Raw genomic sequence first — 15,706 nt, 5'->3', positions numbered from 1 at the left:
TCTTGCAAATTACTGAAAATCTTGTCTCTTAACATACCTTAAAAGCAGAAAAATGTTGATGAATGTACAGTGTGTTAAGAATAAGGAGGAGCTATACCTCTGCTCTATAATGTATCAGAGGCTGGTGCTTTAATACATCAGCATGCCTTTTCCATTTTTGCCTGCTATTCTGTATTATTACTGTTATGGTTTCCAGTTTTAAGCTGCAGCACATGAGTTTGCTAGGACCCCTTTCTGTAAGTAGTTGAAATTTAAGAGTAATGAGTCAAAGATTTTTTTCTCATTTTCTGTCTTCTTTCAGATGGATCCATGTTATTAAACATAGTACTTTTAATGGGGCAGAGTCTTAGTCTCTTATTTTACATTACATGGTGGGAAACTATTTTCCCTGTTGGGGTCCCCTTACATTGCATTTAGACTCGAGACCTTGGAAGAAGTACAAAGGATAGATTAAAGGGGTAGAGGGCAGTGCCTTTTCTTTGTTCCAGGGTAGACTTAGAGTTGTGAGCATGCTGTTGGTGAGAATAGCTGTAGAATAGAGCATTTCTCCTCCAGAAAGCTGTATCTCCCATTAGAGGAGAACTTAGCTGGGACTGCAATCTGCCACAGGCAGTCTCTGAAACACATAAGGTGCAGTTGGATGCAAATTCATCATCCATAGAGACACAGCTACCTAATTAGACCTTGTAGTGCTGCTAGCTCGGACAGTACAGATGCCTTCCTTGTGTCTTCCTGGCAGTTGTACTAGCCCAGGTGCTTAAGGGGATTTATTCTGTGTTGGATTAGGGATCTGTGTTATTCTTCTTCGATGGGTTATTTTTAAGCAGGATCGGTATCCTGAGCCGATTCAATGGCCCGCCCCACTTTAATGATATGGTGAGGCTGGTTAAGATGGTGGTTCCCAAGTTCTTGCTGTTGAATGTGGTTTTGCTGACAAAGGTTTCTGTTTAACCACAGCCAAAGTGGTGTCTGATGTAAGAAGAGAAATTAAGAGATTGCACCATTTTACTCATTGACACTTCAACGTGATGGGGAGGGAGATAAGTAGATGTGGGACAATCTGTAAACACAAGATTACAAGGGAGCTTAGCGGTGTGTGCATCTTTTTTTGTAGACTCTTTATAAAAGTGAATCATGGGCTTCATCTAGTCTGGGCCCGAAGAGAAAGTGCGAAATTTAAAGGAAGCCTGGAATAGGTTTCTGGAAAACCCGTAAACAAAAAAGTAATGACAATCTGCAGGTGGCCACGTGCTTAAGAGCAAACCTGCATTTCTTTGAGATAAATGGTTCTCCATCACCTCTTCCCCCTCTCCTTCCACTGGTTTGGTTTATATGAGGATGTCTGGTACTGTGTCCCATATTGACTTGTGTTTTGTAGTGTTGAAAGTTTTATGGTTGAGTTTTCTCTTTTGTCTTTGGAACGATGGCTTTCTTACTACCTTCTTTCTGTCAAATGATTATGAGTAAGAGTAGCTGAGTTATTCTCACTTATCTGACAATGGAATTCATAAGACGCTGCTACTACAATATATTCACCTTTATATATTTTTTAGCTGTATTTCTTGAGGAGGAATGCAGAACCCATTGGGTAGAATATGCATATTTCAAAAGCTATTGAGACCATAATCATAGCTCCTGTGAGATTTATTCACTGTTTTCTGAATGTGGTACAAAATCAGTGCTTGAAATAAGGATATACTTTCAAGGCACCATCCAAAGTTAATCCATGAAAAATCTTCTTTCTTCTTATTGCATCAGTGAAGTTCCTTTTCCTTCTGTATTGGAGTAACAATATAAAGGTTTTTCTTTAGCTTTATTCAGGTTATCAGCTGCTTTTTTTCTAGGGCTAACTAATGGTCCTGTAATTCAGTATATTGGTATTGTTTGAAGTGAAAACAAGTATTTCAGTTTTGTGACCTGAGTATATGGGCTTGCTTGTTGATTTGGGTTTTTTTCCTAAGGTGTACAAACAAAAATATTTTGGGTTTAGATTTAACATTTATTTCAAATTTAATGGAATTTCTTTTTTTAATCTAGATTTTATTTAAGTCCTAGAACACTGTCCCCCTCCTTGCACACCAGGACAGAACATATTCTGCTGTAGGGAACTACTTATTGCAGTCACCATATCTGATTTTTATTTTTCCCTGGGACGCTGGGGGATCAGAGCAGATTATAGTGTTGGGATAACGTCTGACTCCTTGTGTTCCATTTAGTCATAAATAAACCCCTGAAAAATCTGAATGTTGCTATGGTGATGTTAGTAAAAGCCCGGGATATGGAGTAAGTGAGCCGCTTAGAAGCATAATGTCACTTTCAGTAATGAACATGCTGTCGTGAGAATAGTGATGGGCTTACCTGATGCTCTGTAACTTTGGTAGCCCGTGCCAGATTCTGAAAGCAAGTAAGTAAATGCAATTCATATGAATATGGTTTCTTCTGAAACTTGCAACTATTGACCTTTTAACAAACAGAAATTTGAGTTTTATCTGTTTACTTTCTAGCTTTAATGTGTTGAAATATGGCAGAGAAACAAGGAAGAACTTCCAGTCTTTGTATGTTGCCTTTCGTATAATGGTCTGATTGAAACAAGAAAAAAAATCAGCTCACAGCAATTTCATTTTGAACTGTGTAAACAAACACTTTTCTTTTGAGAGCATGGAATATAAAAATGGGATTGCATTAAAATGTGTTTGATCCTTTCTTTTTTTTTAGTCTTTATAACCTGGCTTCACTGGAACTTAGAGAAAATTTGCTGACATATTTACCTGAGTAAGTGATGTTTAATGTGTTTGATCATATTAACATAAAATGTTGTTAAGATATGAAACCGAACGATAGCTAGAAAAAAATATTCGGTGCCTCTTGAAAACATTTATGAGATACAGCTTTGTTTGGGCAACACCTAGTTACATCCTTTACTTGTAGTTGTACTTGGTTAGTAGCAGGAGCCTGCAGCCATGTAACTATTCCATATACGATACAGCAGCACCAAATGTTTCTTCCTGCATGCATTGATGGAGCACATCAGCCGTGGGAGTACTGGTTTGGGTTGTTCTCAGGCTGAAATTCAATGACTGTGAAAGTAGGGTCACAGGACCTCAGAGATTTCAACTGTAGACCTTCATAAGCATTTAAATAAGCATTCGTGTTCAGGGCTAAGAAACCGAAAGTTTCAGAACGCTGGAGATCAAAGCCTTGGTGACAAACTAGGCTTCTGAAGCCTGACTCCACACACCATGATTTTGGGGCAAAAAAGATATCTAGATGTCTCTGTGCTCCCTGTATTGTGGTAGAGGAATTGGTGGTCTTTTTTAAGATTAATCAATTATTATACAGTTTGGGCATCCTTTTTTTTGGCTGCCTGGAAGAAACCTCTTCTTTCTCTTGTGATGGGGGTTTCCTTCCTTCGCTGTGTGGCTGCTGCTTGCAAGAGTTTTGCTGACTACTATTCTGCTTAATTAGATAATCTCATAGATAGTGTAATAGATTTAACCTTTTTTAATCAGAATCTCTTGCCCATTTGCTCTGGGGTCCTTTTTTCTTGTCAGTCTGCCCAGTTCCTCAGTTGTGGCTGATGATGGCTGTGTGCCACAAGGTACTTCAAATGCTTCAAATGTCAGTGGCCAGAAGGTAGGAATTGCTAGCTAGATTTTGCCACGCAATATCAGAATGAATCTGCCACAAATGTTGACAATTGTCTTGCTCCTGGAACATTCTGACTGTCTCGCTAGCTTTTGTGCTACTGAAGCTTTGGGGAAGGTAAGCAAGAGCTCTACACAGACTGTTTGTGAAGTAGAAAGACGGCCCCCTCTGTGTGTTTGTGCTCAGAGAATTTCTTTTACATCCTTTTGGGCTTTCCTCTGTTCGCATCCTCAAATCCAACCTGAAATACCTCAGAAATGGATAGATCAGGTTGAGAAGATAAATGATGGATTTATTGAGTCTTGAGTCACACTGTTGCGTGTGATCAGTATGGGGAGCTTTTATCCAATTGCGTAACTGTAAATTCCCCCTAAAAATAAATCTTAACAAACTGTACTAAACTATGTGGCATTGTCCACCCTGAGGAACTGATGGTTAAAATAAAGAATAATAGTTCAGTTGCTGGTACTAATTTTTAACTTTCAAGGACATACAGTTATACTGACAAAACAAATGATTTTTTTTTCAGTAAGAAACTACTGTCAGTAGTCTGTGCCCAATAAAATCTCTGTGATATGTTGTAATTTGAAATACGAGTTTCAGTAAAATGAGCTCATTAAAAAAAATGGGGTTTCTGTTGGTTTAAGTCTGCTGTGGTTTTGTTTTGACTTATCTCACAGATCACTTGCCCAGCTGCAGCGACTAGAAGAACTTGATTTAGGAAACAATGAACTTTATAATTTGGTAAGAGAACATGACACTGAAAGTGCACGTCGGTCTTGTTTTATGCATCACTTAGGTTAAATAGGTTGTAGGATGTCAGAATTGAAAAAAAAAATGTACAAAGTGGGGGGGTGTTTCTATATGTACATCTGAATTTTGGCAGTGAGTTGGTGCTTCCCACAGCTGCTTAGTCTTATTCAGTACAAAAAACTGCAGCTGATCTCTAGAAAATGAGAGCGCTGCACAGATTTTTTTTACAGAAAGAAAAAAGAGTGGAAGGACACAAACTCTTGACTGCACTTGCCGTGAATGTATGGGTTTCCATAGGGAGCTGGATGGGCTGAGCACAGATACAAGCTCAGCTATTTCCATGATGGGAGTAGGAATATTTGGGAAAGGGCCAAGGCAGACTTTTAAGCCTTCTAGTGTCTGCCACAACGACAGGTAGATCTCTCAAAAGATATGTGTCATCTCCCTTAAGCTGACTCAATTAAGTATTGGATTTGCAGTAGATTAACAGTGTGAATGCAGTTTGTTAGTGCATGTCAGGTAAAGTATGTTAAAAAGTATGTTGTTAAACTTCAACAATTTATTTATATGATGGAGCTCCCAAATGCTTACAGTCACCCGTGCTGCATTTAACCACGACACCTCCAAACAGTGCTTGGAGTAAGGATTGGTTTGCTCAGACTGTAATTATGGAGTGGCCATTTGATTTCTACTTGAAGCTCCTATGATACTTAATGTTATTATTTTTTATGTTATAGCCAGAAACAATTGGTGCACTTTTCAATCTTAAAGACCTCTGGTTGGATGGAAACCAATTAGCTGAAATACCTCAGGTAAAGATAAGCTCTACCGATACTGTTTTGAAGATGCTTTTAAAAGAAAACTATTTTGTTCATACCTAAAGGGAGATGATCTAAAATCAAACAGTTTTCTCAATTCACTTTGCTTGTGTTTGGTTTTAAATGTGTAAGGGCTTTCTCATAATAAGTTTCTCTGCGAGGGATTGTACAGGATATCATATATTGTCATACGTTTTCTTTTAAACATTTTGACAAAGGAATTGTTTCCTAATAGGCACGTTGTGCTGTTTGCCTGTAGATAACACATCCTTTTCTTACAGTCCTGGCCCAACAATCAGCCTCACCTTTTCTATCTATCTAAATTGTGGTTTTGACAGTTTTGAGGATGAATCCTTTTTTTTTTTACAGTCATCATCTTCCATTCAGATATAGTGTTTGGGAGAAGTACAATAATAGAACTGTTGCTATAAATAGAAATTCTGATTTATGCAGGCAAATCTCCCATCTGACATCAGTCATGGGATAAGGGGCCTTAGCATTTAAAGCTTACAGTGCTCTAAGTTCCTTTTCTTAGGAACTGTGATAATGTGGGAAGGTTTCTTCCCTCTTTATTTAGAGCCAAGTCAAAACCTGTTCTCCCCTGTTCCTTCTGCGGTTTGCTGTTATTTGCTATATTGATCTCATTGTCAACAGCATAACTTGCAAATCAGTTACAGTTTAGTGGGCTTTGTTGACTTTGTTGTTGTTGACTTGGCCTAATAATTTTTTAAGTAGATGTAGTTTAACACTGATAATCATTCATAAAAGGTCCAGTATAACTACAACAGCTGTTTTTATTGAAGCTGGCCATTATTGTATATTTTGTATAATGTCCAACAGATAAGTTGGTAGGATAAAGAGGATGTGTGTTTAATGAAAGATCCTCTTTAGAGGCAAACATTTCCAAGATAAAAAGACTGATCTTTTGAGTTAGGATCAAGGCTGTCGCTGTGTATGTAAAGTTCATATATGTAAAAGTAAAAGACACTTCTACCCCAGCCATTCTGTTCCCTGAAAGACAATTTGGATGACTAAAATGAGAACTATTCTAGAATGTGGGGGGGGCGTGTATACACGGGGAATGGGAGGATGTTCTGATGGCTAATAGGGTCAAAGATATTTCTCTGTTAGACTTTTGAGCTAATTGGTAGATTACCATTGTAAAAAATTAAGTAATCGTTAGTAATTGTAGGTGATGTCAGTATAACCTGACAGTCCAAAAATGCTTGCTAAAGCAACACTCCCAATCCCTGTTTCTACATTTGTTGCAGTTGGGAGATGTGAAGATATGAAATCCCTAGATGTCATAGCATGTTGCTGTATCAGCCAGGAGAGAATAATCCTAATTTGCCTAGGGTTAATTGGGAGGGGCCGACTTTAATTACATGGAGGTTGATAATCTGTAGTTCTGAAAAAACAACTTTGCAGGCTTTACTTGAGGAAAACTCCAATTTTGGCTGGTGCTTGCCTGGGTGTGCTCAGCATACCTTGTCTGACGACTGAAACCAGTTAGAATAAGAAACTTTGACTGAATCGCTTAGCTGGTGTATCATATGTAAAATGTGATGACTAACTTACTTTTTTTTCTTCATTTAGAGGACATACAAAGAATGGCCAATCCAGAGGTCATGCAGAGAATTGTTTTTCATTCTGGAATTTCAATGTGATGGTACATTTTTCAAATTGCTTTGTTACATGCTTGGGCATGACTTAAATTTTTTGTCTTGTATTGTAGGAAGTAGGAAACCTGAAAAACCTGCTTTGTCTGGATGTTTCTGAAAATAAATTGGAATGCCTTCCTGAAGAAATTAGTGGTCTGACTTCTTTAACAGACTTGCTTGTTTCTCAGAATTTACTTCAGGTCTTACCTGATGGCATTGGTAAGTACAAGGTCAATGCTATCACACAGAACCATTTAATCCAACATAAAATGGAAATCATTTGCTTTCAAGACTTTTGAATTATTTTTGTACAAGAAATGAGCTTGTCTCAGCATGTGGTTTTTTTCTCCTAGTATGAAGTGCATAGCTCTATTAATTTTGCATTTTAATTGTCTGCATAATGACTACCTTGTAATCCCTTTTTTGGCCTTCACTTGATGCCTACCTGAACAAAATAGAAGTTAATTTAGCCTCTCTGTTCTTACTGTGTCCACATCACTATCAATATTCTTTAACATTGTAAAATTCTAACTTGTAACATATTGTAGGTCACTTGATAAAACTGACTGACAGTAGCACTATAAAAAAGACCACATTTTTAGTGGGGATGTGTATTAATCTTTAGTTGGACAATGTCAGTAATCTTATACTGAACTCAGTGAAAGGCTGTTCTACATTCAGCCTGTTACTCCTCACCCTTGAGGATACAAACTACAGCCTTTCTATGTCTGACCCCTTAAAACAGATTTCATAACAAAGGAATGTTTTCTGAAGCATTATCAGTGCCTTTTGAAAGGTAAATGTTTTACCCCTGCAGTAGTTGTTTCGAGTAGTCAAAAAGGCATTGCTTTTCTGCTACTCATCAGCTGTTTTTTATGAGTTTTGTGTTGCAAGAGCATGCCTTCTCCATGCCAGGTTTTGTCGGGGTGTTGTTTTTGTTTCTGAAAAGGTGTAGGGGAAGGAGGACTTGTCATTGTGGTTTAATCAGGAATGTGGAAAAGAATGGGCAGACCTTCCTCCATGTGCAATATGAGCCCAAGGGAAGATTTAGACTAGACATTAGGAAGAAATTCTTCACGATGAGGGTAGTGAGTCACTGGAATGGGTTGGTCAGGGAAGTTGTGGATGCCCCATCCCTGGAGGTGTTCAAGGCTGGGTTGGAAGGGGCCTTGAGCAGCCGGGTCTGGGGTTGGAACTGGATGGGATTTAAGGTCCCTTCCAACCCAAACCATTCTATGATTCTGGAAGTAAAACACGAGGGAGTGAAACAACTCCTTTGGGTCCTGCTGTTGACTAGCGTGGGTTTGGTAGACAGTTATAGTGTTCTGGCCTGAGCTGGCCAGTACTGTTGTACATCAGAAACAGAGCTGTATCTTCTGAAAGACTAGAGCCTGCACAGCCTGCAAGAGGAGAGCTTGTCTGTAACACCGGCTGTTGAACAAGAGGAGCTGCTGCTTCTCAAGGATACTGTTAAATGAATATCCTTTGCAGGGACATGCAATTATTAAGGGCCAGGCCATTTCAGGCCAGGCCTAGTTTGCGTGTGTGTTTTGTGACATTTTTTGGATATAATTTTGTTGTAAAGGCAAAAAAAAATTGCTACTTATGTGTATAGAATAGCTCACTTGTCTCTGTAAAATTGGGTAGAACTACTTATTCTTTTTGTGTAATATTAGAACCTATTACATGAAATTGAGGAAGTCTGGTATTGTGGTTGTAGTGAACCTCACTGGTCTCCGTAGAAACTACTGGGAGTTGCTCAGCTGATGATGAAATGCTTGTTTGGAATGTTGGATCTGTAGAACCCTCAAAGCAGGGCTTTTCAGACACCAGTGGGTCAGGTCAGCTGTAGCTGTGTCTCACCAAGTCTCTAAAGCCCCATAACGGAGGTGGCTTCAGCACTCCCAGGGCAGCCTGTGTCAGTGCTGCACCACCTCCCAGTGAGGAAGCTTCTCCTGATGTTCAGCTGGGTCCTTCCATGCTTAAGTTTGTGACCATTGCTCTCTCATCTGCCACCACAGGGAAGAGTTTGGCTCTGTCATCTCTGTGACTGTCTTTCAAGTGGGTATGGGCTGTTGATAGATGCCTTCTTGTCTGTATCACTGCTGAAGTAAATGGGGCCAGCTCCCTTGGCCTCAGCTCACATATGTCCTGGTCATCTTGATACTGGATCCCCATCAGCATCGCTCTTGAATTGGAAGCTTGGGGTAGTGGAGATTGTGAAGGGCAAGGCCTGAAACTGAGCGTGGTTTTACAGGTGTGGCTTCACCAGTGCCAAGTAGATGGCGTATAGTTATTTCTATTGATCTACTAGCTGTAGTCCTCCTAACCTAGAGTGCACTGCTATTTCATCTTCAGGCTTGTGCCCACCATAACCCCGAGGTCCTGTCCAGCAGACCTCCTGTATTTTGTCCTTCCTTGGGGAGAAGACCTTCAAAGAAGTTTGATTGCTCTTCTGAAATATGAACTTGAGTTTCATGTCTGACTAACTGGGTCCTGTATTAGGACAACTAATCCTGTTTGTGTTCAGGCTGTCACTTCATAGAATCATAGAATCACCAGGTTGGAAGAGACCCACCAGATCATCGAGTCCAGCCATTCCTATCAAGCACTAAACCATGCCCCTTAGCACCTTGTCCACCCGTGCCTTAAACACCTCCAGGGAAGGTGACTCAACCACCTCCCTGGGCAGCCTGTTCCAGTGCCCAATGACCCTTTCTGTGAAGAATTTTTTCCTAATGTCCAGACTAAATCTCCCCTGGTGGAGCTTGAGGCCATTCCCTCTTGTCCTGTCCCCCATCACTTGGGAGAAGAGGCCAGCTCCCTCCTCTCCACAACCTCCTTTCAGGTAGTTGTAGAGAGCAATGAGGTCTCCCCTCAGCCTCCTCTTCTCCAGGCTAAACACCCCCAGCTCTCTCAGACGTTCCTCATAAGGCCTGTTCTCCAGCCCCCTCACCAGCTTCGTTGCTCTTCTATGGACTCGCTCCAGAGCCTCAACATCCTTCTTGTGGTGAGGGGCCCAGAACTGAACACAGGATTCGAGGAGCGGTCTCACCAGTGCCAAGTCCAGAGGGAGAATAACCTCCCTGGACCTGCTGGTCACGCCGTTTGTGATATAAGCCAAGATGCCATTGGCCTTCTTGGCCACCTGGGCCACTGCTGGCTCATGTTCAGTCGCTGTCAACCAACACACCCAGGTGCCTCTCCTCCAGGCATCTTTCTAGACAGACTTCTCCTAGTCCGTAGTACTGCACAGGGTTGTTGTGCCCCAAGTGAGGACCCGGCATTTGGCCTTGTTAAACCTCATGCCATTGGACTCTGCCCAGTGGTCCAGCCTGTTCAGATCCCTTTGGAGCCTCCCGACCCTCCAGCAGATCTACGCTTCCACCCAGCTTAGTACTGTCTGCAAACTTGTCTGCTTCAGTGTAAGCCTTTCTTGTTATGGCTGAGTAGACATAGGTGATCTTCTGAACATTCCTTTATGAATTAACAATATTTAACTGAAAAAAGAAGTGATAATCTTCCCCTCTTTCGAGGCCTTTGGGTAGACACGTCCTTAACACTGACATGGGGTACCATTCTGATTTCAACTTCAATACAACTTAATATTCTTAAATATTGAACATCAATATTTATTTTTAATATGAAATATTAATATGACTATTTTTATATAAACTTGGAAAAATAGTGCAAAGTATTATATAGTGCCAAGTGAAGCAGTGCTTGAATTCTCTTTTTATCTGAAAAAAATAAAAAAAATAGTGTGTTAGAGCTTTCTAGAAGTTTTGCAGCAGAATTATTTTCTGTAATTAAAGCAGATATTGGAGGATACTAAGCTGAATAAATGTGTTCTTCCTGTCCAGGAAAATTGAAGAGGCTATCAATTTTGAAGGTTGATCAGAACAAACTTATTCAACTAACGGATTCGATTGGAGACTGTGAAAGCCTTACTGAACTAGTTCTAACAGAAAACCAACTGCAGGTAAGCATGGTCAAAACTGCTCAAAAGGCTGGAGGTAATAAGAACTGCTGCTAAGTGCCAAATTACTTGGCTTGTAAGGTTACTCACTTGTGCTGCTGCTAAGTGGTGAGTTTCCTTAAATGCATCTTATTCGTTATCTGTTAAACAAATGCTGAAGATCAGGTTATATGTAGTAAGATTCCACCCTTCCAAAGGCTTAAGGAGTTACATATTCACTCTTGAATCTTTCATGACCAGTAAGGGAATTGGAGCATGGGGACTGGTGTAACATTTGCTTTGTTGTGTTTTTAATGTGGAGTTTGTGCCATGTTGCATTATTGTCAGTTTTATGCTGAGTATTATCTGACTCAGACTTGTTGGAACTGAATAGAAGTTCTTAGCACTGCAGAGCTGCTCTTGTACTGTTTCTTGCTCTGCTGATGTACTCTGGCCAGGTAATAAATATGATGTGTGGTCAATTAAAATAAAAACTCGGGATTCCGTCTATTAGGTATTTCCTTCCATCATTTTGAAACCGCTTTCATGTGACACCGAGAGTTGGAGATTAAAGATGTTTCTAAAAATCTAGGTTTGAGCATTTCTTAGGTTAGGTTAGTGCTTTGTTGAGTTAGGAGCTTAAGCCTGTTGGAAAGACGCCTCTCCAGAGGTCAGTTCATAGCACCTAAGCCAGAAGCTTGCCTCTCAATTACCTATTTAGGGAGCCTAAAGTTAGGTAGTGTGGACATTCTACATACATCCTTCTGCACACAGCTGTTATGCATCTGTCACCTTAGTGCAGAGGAAACTCAGGAGTAAATTTGTATTAGAAACTAACAATTGTGGACACTTCGTCAAGGTAAAATCTTCACTCTTGTTTGGAAGGCCTGGTGGTAACAAGGATTTAAGTACACTCCAATTTTGAAAATGTACCAGTCTGTTAATTCTATTAAATGAACTAATCTATTAAATCTATAAATAAGTCTATAAAGTCTGTTAAAATGAATTAATTTTGAAGTAGATAAGTTTTGTTCTTACTCTATGAATTTACAAATTCTTTTTGTGTATTACTTTGTTGGCACAGTCATTGCCGAAAAGCATCGGAAAACTAAAGAAGCTGAACAATTTGAATGCTGATAGAAACAAATTAACTTCTTTGCCCAAAGAGGTAAGTTCTGTGCAATTAACTCGCACGGATGTGATTGTATGAACAGAAAACTCTCCATTTCATATGCCTACAAGCAGTAACAGCTTTGATCCACTGGGGATTCCTCCCAAACCAATTGCAACCATAAATTTGTCCATTAGATCTGAACAGCGTAAATCTGAACAGCAGCTGTGGTGATTTGGTGGCTTGGAAGTGCAAAATGTTTTTGTGGTTGAACAAGAAGGCTTGAATCTAATTCACTTGTAACTAGTAATTCCCAGTGTGGGTGCCGGGTCCAGCACTATTTGAAGACCGGAGTTCTGTTAGAGTGAATGCATTTAAACATCAAGATGTCTTTACTGAATGTAGTGTAAAAATACTGCCAGAGTCATCCTCACCTCATTCTTGTGAGCAATAGCAGAGGGAAGGTTTCGTATTCTGAAAAATGATTAAGAGGCTGTTTTGGAGGTTTCAGGACTACATTTGCCTTTTAATATGAGGACCTGAAATGACCAAGATCACCAATACTTCAGGTCTTACAGCTATGATCACTAGGACTTCTGTCTATCGTAACAGTATATGGAATGGAATGAGGCTAGAATTACTGTTGTTGACCCAAATATAATGAAGCCCTTGCAAGTTTACTTCAGCGGTAAATTCTGGAAGGAGATCAGGGAAAGCGGCATCCTGTGATTGGAGCACGGTACTGTGAGTTGGTTCTGTTTGCACTGCTGTTTCTGTGTAATTTTTGCATCACTTAGTTTTCCTGTCTGTTTCTAGCAAGTTTCTCTGAGATTGTAGCTCTAGTTCACCACTTTAAGACACTTCAGGAGCAGGTAGCAGCTGATAGATGAGAACTGAGAGGAGTATCAGCTCTGGCTAGTAAGCATACACTTTTGCTCCTGTGTGCTTACTTACAGAGCTTGGACAACTTGAGAAGGTGGTATGAGGAGGAAGCAAAGTGGCTGGGAAGTGGGAGGTGGGGGAGAGTCAGTGGTCTGAAGCGGGTAAAGCAGGGTAAGTATGGAGTGTATGTCTTTGAGGGGGAATAACAAGGTCAGAGACTCAGTGCGGAGCAGTAAAGGGATTCAATCCTAGAATCACTAGGTTGGAGAAGACCTTTGAGATCATCAAGCCCAACCATATGTGTCCACTACATAGAATCATAGAATCACCAGGTTGGAAAAGACCTTTGAGAAAAGACCTTTGTTGCTGAACAAGGAACGGGAGACTTGGAGCCAGTAATGAGTTTCAGAGGTGGAAAGCATTGTCCATTCGGTGAAGGAGTTTGGGATATTGAAGGGTGAAGAACCAGAACAGTAGTGGAGAACAGTAGTGCCTGTGAAAGCAAGGGGAGGGGACATCTGTACAAGGGTTGGCATAAATTCAGGGATGAATATGTGGTTGGAGAAGGCGAGTGATGAGGGAATGGAAGGTGGTATCTGGAATAAGGTGAGCCAAAAATGGTTCCTAGGAATCTTGGCAGAGAAGCAGAGGAAACTGAGCTTCTTGGCATCCACTTGTTTGAAACAGGTTTTTTCGTTTCCTGTAAATATCTCTGCACCTATATATTTTTCTCATCAGAGCAAAAACTTTGAAATTACATGTAGTGTAAGATTTCCAGAGAGTTTCATTAAAGTATGTTTTGGTCTGTGGATTTAAAAAAAAAAATATTTTTTATTTTTAAGGGAAGTCACTCCTTCCCCAACTGGAGGGTCATATCCACCCTCTAGATCGGTGGATTTGAATCTCAAACTGGTAATGATAATGAGCAGAAATGATAAACAACTGATCCATTGGTTTGTCTCAAAAGTACTGTTAGCATGCATGTATTTCAGAAGCTATCATCTGGTTACCAAGACTTTTTGGTTTCAGTTTTTCAAGTTTCCATTTCAATTTTTTGTGCTTAAAAACGCTTTTCCCTCAAGTCTTTAGATTGCCTTCTAACAACGCTGAAATACTAGTTTTGAAACCACAAAGAAATCTATCGCTCTCTGCTCATATTTCCTCTGCTCCTGGAGCTGTGTTTTCTTTGTGTAGTGTTAACCAGTAGCTTTTTGCTTTGAACCAAACATGAATATTTCTGTAGGACAAGTTTTCTGGTTAAAATTCAGAGGAGTTTAGTGAAGTTGTGTTTCACAGCTTTAAAAGAAAAACTGTCTGCATAAACAGACCACACGGGTGTAACAGGTACGGTTTGCTATTACACAAAGCATCCACAGGGGTCAGAGTGCCAGTACTGGCAAAGATCCCAATTCTGGGTTTCCCTTTGGGTGGCAGGGAGTGACAATTTGGTGTCTTGGTGAAATGTTCGATTTCCATTTTCCATCTCATCATTACTGACTTGGAAAAATCAAAAATGCAAAATGCATTGGCTGAGCACTTAAGCAAAACTGAAAAATATGTCCTGTGTCTGTCTTTTCAAAGATTCTTCATGGCAGTGAGAAAGCTTACCATCTTTTCCATTTGTTTTCATCTCAAACCGACTAATTAATATTTAAAGCTAGGCACGAGCTTCTGACAGCAGTCATTTTCAACTCCCTTACCTAATGTGCGTTGCTTAAGAAGTCTCCTGAGATACTATGGTGAAGATTGAGATCTAAGACCTTAGCGTATCAATCGGCATTAATACACTGGTTCCCTCTTCACAGAAGCAGAATCAAATGTAGAAGCAGAATATGCACTGCAGACATTCTTGCTTGATATCTTCTCCTTTTTTCCTTTCTTTTGTCCTTCCCACTTCCTCTTATTCTTTCTCTGCCTAAGAGTGCTAGAACAGCTGTGCATTTGTGATCTTTACCCTTTTAAGAAACAGATGTGGGACAGACATTTACTGATTTCTTTTGAATAGGGACAAAGACACAGAATCTGATAATTTTCTTGTGGAAAAAAAAAATGGAACACTGCTAGGGAGAAGAGTGCGTGTGGCCACTATCATATCTACCTGCTAGTGTCTCTGTCCTTGCTTCTGGAATTATTCCTGTAGCAAAGAGAGCTTGTATAGATAGGGTGGTGGAAATTATATACCTGGTGAGATGCTAGCTTATTTTTTTGGGAGGGTGTTTTTTTTGGTGCTTTTTGGATGGTTTTTGTTTGTTTGTTTGTTTTGTTAATAGTTGATCAGGAATGGATTTTGAGTCAATCTGTTAAACAAGTACATTACCAGACTGTCTCAATGCACACTTATAACACCAGTCGCTGCCTTTTGGTGTAAGATTTCCTGACTTGGGCTTATAGAGGAGTTTGTATGCAAATATCCCTTCAAAGTTTCCTGGTTCAAAGGTTCTTCTGTATCTGGTGCCGATATATAAGGTAAAGCGTGGAACAGCAGAATGTATGACCAAGGCTTGAGTCACTGACAGATTTTATCTTCAGTATCTCATCTTGCAGCTCGATCCCTCTCTGACAGAGCTGAGTGGTGAAACAGACTTCGGCAAGAACTGAGAATGTCTAAACCTGTTCATAGTTACAAATGTTTTTCCCCCTAAAGTTGAAAGACCTGCCTGGTGACTCCTTGGTATTGAAATCCCACCCTGGCATTGGAATGCTAGTGAAACCGGTGTGTTGATTTTGGCACTTGCATAAATAACCTCTTTGGAATGTTTTCCAGTTCATGTGCTTTTGTTAATGAGTTTCTACAACCTGCAGACCTGGCTCTGAAGTATATTGTGAAAATTATTACTACAGTAGATAAAATTGCAGGGGTTTTTTTGGCAGTAACTGT

At 40.1% G+C, this 15,706-nt stretch overlaps 2 protein-coding genes across 5 annotated transcripts in view; one reads left to right on the top strand and one right to left on the bottom strand.

The window, feature by feature from the left end:
• KLHL31 (kelch like family member 31) overlaps positions 1 to 15,706 on the bottom strand; it is a 243,792-nt gene that overhangs the window by 117,823 nt on the left and 110,263 nt on the right. The window lies entirely within an intron of this gene.
• LRRC1 (leucine rich repeat containing 1) overlaps positions 1 to 15,706 on the top strand; it is a 102,846-nt gene that overhangs the window by 46,805 nt on the left and 40,335 nt on the right. For all 4 annotated transcript variants that reach the window (XM_069851512.1, XM_069851510.1, XM_069851511.1 and 1 more), the window contains exons 5-10: positions 2,716 to 2,772; positions 4,326 to 4,389; positions 5,136 to 5,210; positions 6,952 to 7,096; positions 10,741 to 10,859; positions 11,920 to 12,003. In XM_069851512.1, the coding sequence (XP_069707613.1) occupies positions 2,716 to 2,772; positions 4,326 to 4,389; positions 5,136 to 5,210; positions 6,952 to 7,096; positions 10,741 to 10,859; positions 11,920 to 12,003 (544 nt within the window). The remainder of the gene's footprint in view (positions 1 to 2,715; positions 2,773 to 4,325; positions 4,390 to 5,135; positions 5,211 to 6,951; positions 7,097 to 10,740; positions 10,860 to 11,919; positions 12,004 to 15,706) is intronic.

Source organism: Phaenicophaeus curvirostris, chromosome 2 (assembly GCF_032191515.1).
Source record: "Phaenicophaeus curvirostris isolate KB17595 chromosome 2, BPBGC_Pcur_1.0, whole genome shotgun sequence".
Lineage (NCBI taxonomy): Eukaryota > Metazoa > Chordata > Aves > Cuculiformes > Cuculidae > Phaenicophaeus > Phaenicophaeus curvirostris.
The sequence above is the reverse complement of the archived record's forward strand: the minus strand, read 5'-3'. Positions and strand labels throughout refer to the sequence as shown.